Raw genomic sequence first — 6,571 nt, 5'->3', positions numbered from 1 at the left:
CGCGGGAGGACGGGCAGGGGGGGGGGGGATCCCTGCAGGGAGCCGCGAGTGACAGTCACTGCTCTCTGCAGGGAGATGATCGAGAAGTGAGCGAGCGACGGTATGTGTTCGCTCACTTCCTGATCTACTGAGTCGACCTGTGACAGTTTCATTGTCACCGGTCGGCTCAGATTATGAGGCTGAGTGAAAATCACTCACCTCATAATTCTCCTTTAATTTAAAAATACACAAATGCCGTGTTACAAACATAACGTTTACTTCAGAATAAAACTTCACGCACAATAATTTGCAATCACACTGCACTGGAACACACGGCATTGCAGTACTGTGCATTCTAGTGTGGGCGATCACACTGTGGGTGGGAGGTGCGTTTGGGGTGCCGTTGAAATGAATGGCACTCCAACGCATCTCTCACAGCAGAATTTGTCAGGCCGAAACGGAAAATTACTTTCTTTCCACCTTTATCATTTCTTTTTAATTTTTTTAATGTGTTGTAAGCACATGGTGCTTGAATGGCTTCAGCCAGGGAATAACAGCTGCCAGTGGCAAGATTCTGCAGCTGAATGTAAATACAGCAGGTAGTTGAGAGCTAGGGGATCCAATCAACTATTCTCATAATCGATTAATTGATTAGTTGGTTGCTGCCCTAGTCGCCTCTGCTTAGGTGATATCATTTATTTAATTTGGATTGCCTATTTTTACATGAAATATTTTTTTTAAATAAACTTTTTGTTGCCTCCAATGACACGGAATTCACAAAGCATTTTGGGTGGTTGTGTTTTTTAGCTGTTTTCTAGCAGCCTATTTATGACGGTTTGTTTTTACAGGTCCTGCCTGGCTTTGTCCCTGCCATTCTTTTCAAAAGAAGATGGTAAATATTTGTCTAACTTGTACCATTTTCATTTCTACCAGTATCTGAAGAAGCTGCATACACAGGAGAGAGCAGTAGAGGAGGTGAAACTGGCCATTAAACCGTATTATCAGAGAAAAGAGATCACAAAAGAGGATTATAAAGATATCCTTAGGAAAGCTGTACACAAGGTGAGAGATTGACTTTGCAGTGATACATCAAGGGTCACACATTGTCATTTTCCTACACTGGCTATAAAAGGGGTTCTGTTATCATTCGTGGATACATTATATAAATTATATAAATGGTTCCAAATATTAAGGAGAGCGAAAATGTTTAAAACTTGTCTTTGTACACCATTGCCCTACAGCATTTCTCCTCTGTTCCTCTGTCCACATAGTCAGGGAACAGAAAGAGATGGGCTGTTGCGCTTTGATCAAGTACATTTGGGGACAAAGTAGAACTCCAGCCACAAAGGTTTTATTTTTGTTTTGGGTATAGTGGGTAACGTTTGGAACATCTGTTGGTTTTTAATGCTTATTATTCTTGGTGCAGAGATTTCCCCACATCCTGTGTTGCAGAATAAGAGGATGTCTCTATAATGGGACACAGTAATACAAACTGACACCGGTTCTAATCCTTACACACATTTTAATCAACACAAAAAAAATATTTAAATACTATTGAAGAACTCCGGGCGGTTAAAAATTAACCCTTGCAGTGGGGCAAGCCCTACTCTGCAAGGTTTAAGTGCTTGTTTTGGTCTAGGGTCTAATATAAAAAAATGATATACTCGCACGATCCTCGTTCTGGCTTTGGTGACCGCTCACCTGTGTCTCCCTCTGCTCCTGTTGTGGAATTATTATATAGGATTTATATAGCGCCAACAGTTTGCGCAACACTTTACGATATAAGGAGGACGTTACAATACAAGACGGTAAGGAGGGCCCTGCCCATGAGGGCTTACACTCTAAAAGATTGGAATGTCCCAGGGGGCGGGGGACCTGCCTAGCAGTCAGGCAGGAATAATCTCTCTCTCTCTCTCTCTCATTTCTTTTTTTGTATTATTTTAGACCCTAGACCAAAGTGAGCACTTAACCCTTGTAGTTTGGGGGTAGCCCCACTGACGGGGTTAATTGTTTTTAAACTGCTGGGAGTTCCTCTTTAAAAGTAAAGTATTTTGATTGGAATGACCAAAAAGTGATCTGCAGACAAACCCCTTAATTCGAAAGTAAAATACATATATGGGAGTGCTTTCATTCAAAGAATTCTGTCTGCATGGCCCCAAGATGTACATAGCCCTGCCAGACAGCTTAGCCAAGTTGGTGACTTTCTGTGTATTCTGTAGATTGCTTGTAGATTGTCTTGAAGTCTCTTGGGATGAACGATGTGGATATCCCAGCAGGCTGAGGGTTGCTGGGAGCTACATCCTCCTCGATGCGGCGAGGAATAAGATAGAAGGGTACATGAGCAAAAATACAGTGTTTGCTATAAGACAGCAAGAGTAATTGTATGTGAATGTGTAATAGAAAAGGGGAGGAAACCTAAGAGTGCTTTAAACTTTTTGCAAAAAGTCCACTTTAATTTAAAGGCTTGTCTAGTTTGCTTTTTGACACCTTTCTTTCTCCCCTGTTAGATTTGCCACAGCAAGAGTGGAGAAATCAACCCAGTAAAAGTGAACAACCTGGTAAAAGCCTACGTCCAGCGTTACAAGTATTTCCGGAAACACGGGAAGAAAATGGAAGACGACGAGAGCAGCGGCGGTTACCGCAGCTCAAAAGAACATGACAAGTCAATGCCGCCTTTACCGTTAATATGAGCCCAAGAGGACTGCCTACCTTCACATAACTTGTCAGTTTCAATAAAAAAAAAACTTTATTGCTAGTGGCTAAGAGGGACAAGGGACGCTTTTATGCAACTGTCAATCTTTAGAGATGCCTATCTTTAGAAATATATGTGACTCCTGAAAACGGTCCCTCCCCCCTGCTCATACCCCCAGAGTCGGGACTGGCTCAGCAGGGCCGCACAGTGCGCTCGCGTTCCCTTCTGACTCATTTTAAATAGTCGTCTCTTGTAAATACGTTGGCTTCACAGATTTGCGGCTTTACTCTCCGCTTTCTGTACCAGGTTTTAACTCTTACACGGTTTTCCTTCCATTATTATATTTTCTTTTGCATGAATGGACACGCCTCCACCGTATCAGCACCTAGCAGGTTGTTGTTGTAACCTTCTACTGTTAGCTGTATTAAATTGCCATCCTGTAAGCCTTTCTCCCTGTTTTGGCTTTTTTTTTGTTGAGGACGTTTTTGTGTCAGTGGGTCAGACTGGTCAAGGATTATTTTTTTGATTGCTGTTTAAAAACGATCTTAACACGGTACTCTCGGATGAGCAAATATTACCTTACAGAGGAACTTTACCCATATCTTTTGAATATACACTCACCAGCCACTTTATTATGTACACCTGTTCAATTGCTTGGGAACACAAATTGCTAATCAGCCAATCAGATGGCAGCAACTCAATGCATTTAGACATCTAGACGTGGTGAAGACGACTTGCTGAAGTTCAAACCGAGCATCAGAATGGGGATGAAAGGGGATTTAAGTGACTTTGAACGCGGCATGGTTGTTGGTGCCAGACGGGTTGGCCTGAGTATTTCGGCAACTGCTGATCTACTGGGATTTTCACGCACAACCTTCTCTCGGGTTTACAGAGACTGGTCCGAAAAAGAGAAAATATCCAGTGAGCGGCAGTTGTGTGGACGAAAATGCCTTGTTGATGCCAGAGGTCAGAGGAGAATGGGCGGACTGGTTAGAGATGATAGAAAGGCAACAGTAACTCAAACAACCATTTGTTACAACCAAGGTATGCAGAATACCATCTCTGAACGCACAACACGGTGAACCTTGAAGCAGATGGGCTACTGCAGCAGAAGACTACACCGGGTGCCACTCCTGTCCGCTAAGAACAGGAAACGGAGGCTACAATTCGCACAGGCTCACCAAAATTGGACAATAGAAGACTGAAAACATTTTGCCTGGTCTGATGAGTCTCAATTTCAGCTGCAACATTCAGATGGTAGGGTCAGAATTTGGCATAAACAACATGAAAGCATGGATCCATCCTGCCTTGTATCAACGGTTCAGGCTGCTGGTGATGGTGTGTGGGATATTTTCTTGGCACACTTTGGGCTCGTGATGCTATCATGCCAATATGGACTAAAATCTCTGCTCGGAGGAATGTTTCCAACACCTTTTTGAATCAATGCCACAAACAATTAAGGCAGTTCTGAAGGCAAAAGGGGGTCCAACCCAGCAAGGTGTACCTAATAATAACGTGGCTGGTGAGTGTATGTAAATATCAGCTTGAGAAATGTTTGTTAATGACATTCTACAAACGGATACTATTAGATAATTGCTGTTTCTTTTTATTCTTTGAATTCCTTATTTTTCTTTTCCTCCCCATTTTTCTCACGGTGGCTATTTTTAGGGCAGATAAATCCATCTCTTTACTTCCTGGAACCTACCCAGGATGCATTGCTTGGGCACATATTACATCACCAATGCTCAAAAGGGCCAGGAAGTGGGGAAAAATAAATAATTGTAAGTAAAAGCAAAATATGTTTAACTAATAAATGTAAGATGATTTCATATCCACATACAGAGCTGTATACTGATTTGATTTATAGTGATGGGTGGTAAAGGTCCACTTTAATACAAAAGTCATGTGTATTCTTCCTTGAATCTTGGGGAGCTTTGTGTATTTCTTCCAGATCTGTGCAGTAATCCAGTGTGAAGCTTTACTTCCGTGCAGGAGCTTCCTGTTATAAATGACCAGTCACTGCTGCTCTCACTCCTAGTGCAGGGTGACTGGTCCTGTATCCGCCCCCTCATGTCATTTTTCTGCAGGCAGCTGTTAGTGGGAGGGGCCTCTCTCCTATCACAGATACCTGTAGGCATAGGGTTAGTTATGATGCATACAAACCAAAATCAGAAGAAGCTCCATTGACTTGCAATTGTGCCTTCCAATTTCCTTTCAATCTCTAGCAGTCTATTTTTAATGAATGCTAACAGAAGGGTGCAGAAAAATGAATGGCGCTAGTTCACACCGGTTCCATTTCATTAGGTTGCGCAAAAAAAAAAAAATAGTGCATCATTTTTTTTTTCCCAGCACAACGTAATGCAAGGGAGCGGTGTGATCTAGCCCCATTCACACCAATTCATTTTTCGGGGCCCTCCCGTTAGCACCCTTTGAAAAATGGAATGCAACGTAATGGATCCGGTGAGAATGGGCCCTAACACTGGATCCTGACCGCTTCTCATTCTGCTCCTTTGACTTCAGGATGTGCCACATGTGATCAGTACTAATACAAATTTTACCAACACGCTTAACAGCTAGCCTGCAGAAAAAACAAAAACAAATGACACTGTCTACCAATGGGTGTTATAAACGGGTTTTAATTGCACAACTTGCAAACTATGTGAAAGACTCGCTACCTCGTCACGGCTCCTCTGTATAGTGTGGGTTCTCACGCTTATCTACGAGACCCTCCACCTTGGAACAAATATAGCAATGGATACATTGAGTGTAGGTATAGGTAAAGGTGTACCCATTATAGGCACATGAATACGCCAGAAACCCAGCAAATTACAATGTCAGCTGAAGCCCCCAATGTGTCCCCACACCAAATCCATCAAGCAAAACAAAAAATGTCAAATGCACAAATCAATTTTATAACTACCGTGTTTCCCCAAAAATAAGACGCTGTCTTTTATATTTATTTATTTTTGCCCCCCCAAAAAAAACACACTAGGTCTTATTTTCAGAGAATGTCTTAAATTTTTTTTTTTTATGTGCAACAAAATGTACAACAATCGAAAGTTACTCATGTACAACAATACAGAGTTATCTGGTATCACTCCACCTGCCAAAGTAACTGGCGCTATAGAGGAAGTATCGGCTAATGCGGCTCTGCTCCCGCTGCAGCCTTGCTTTCTACAGGGAAATCCATCTATTTTACTTGAATATAAATATCGGAGCATTTCCTGTGCAACAAATCTAACAATTACAATGGACAAGTGTGTTGTTGCACCAGCAGCACCAAATTACTGTAATCTAAACATACGTACACGTCTGTTATGGCATGCATGCTGAAGAAAGACCTTCTCTTGGAAGCGACTGGTGCTTTGTGTGACTGCGCACGGCAGCCTGTTCTTCCCTATAGCAGGTAGTGGCTGCATGCATTTACACGCTGTCAGTCCTGTGGGTCTGGGTGACCGCACTTGGATGCAGACTGTCTGCGTCCAAGTGCGGACACCCGGATATGCACGGATGTAGAGGTTTGGATGTGCGTGCGACAGTGTGTAATTGCGTGCAGCTGTGTTCTCCCATAGGGAAGAACAGGCTGCTGCGTGCAGTTACACGAAGCGCCAGTCCCTTCCAGGAGCAAGTCTTTATGGGCGTGCACACAGTCTGAATGAGCCCTAAAGGTGATATGCAATGGTTTCTGTTGTCCGATAATCAAGCACTTGGGCCAATATTCTAAGTTCTAAAATGTGCACCATCACCACCAGGGACATGGGGTCAGGGGAGTCAGAGCCTCACCTAGTATTATGGAGGAAAAAGCTGTCATCTTCAAGTCTGAACCTGACAGCTTTTTCTCCCTTCAGATTGGCTAGGAACAGGTTACACAGCAGGGAAAGCCTCCCCGCTGTGTAACCT

General features: G+C 43.0%; 1 protein-coding gene across 2 annotated transcripts in view; it reads left to right on the top strand.

Moving 5' to 3' along the window:
• Positions 1-3,120, top strand: part of SCAF1 (SR-related CTD associated factor 1) — a 32,778-nt gene extending 29,658 nt beyond the window's left edge. For both annotated transcript variants that reach the window (XM_018569126.1, XM_018569125.1), the window contains 2 exons: positions 913-1,041; positions 2,487-3,120. In XM_018569126.1, the coding sequence (XP_018424628.1) occupies positions 913-1,041; positions 2,487-2,669 (312 nt within the window). In that variant the 3' untranslated portion in view covers positions 2,670-3,120. The remainder of the gene's footprint in view (positions 1-912; positions 1,042-2,486) is intronic.
• Positions 3,121-6,571: the final 3,451 nt, after the last annotated feature.

The sequence above is a fragment of the Nanorana parkeri genome, unplaced genomic scaffold, assembly GCF_000935625.1.
Source record: "Nanorana parkeri isolate BGI_ZX_2015 unplaced genomic scaffold, ASM93562v1 scaffold1290, whole genome shotgun sequence".
NCBI lineage: Eukaryota > Metazoa > Chordata > Amphibia > Anura > Dicroglossidae > Nanorana > Nanorana parkeri.
The sequence above is the reverse complement of the archived record's forward strand: the minus strand, read 5'-3'. Positions and strand labels throughout refer to the sequence as shown.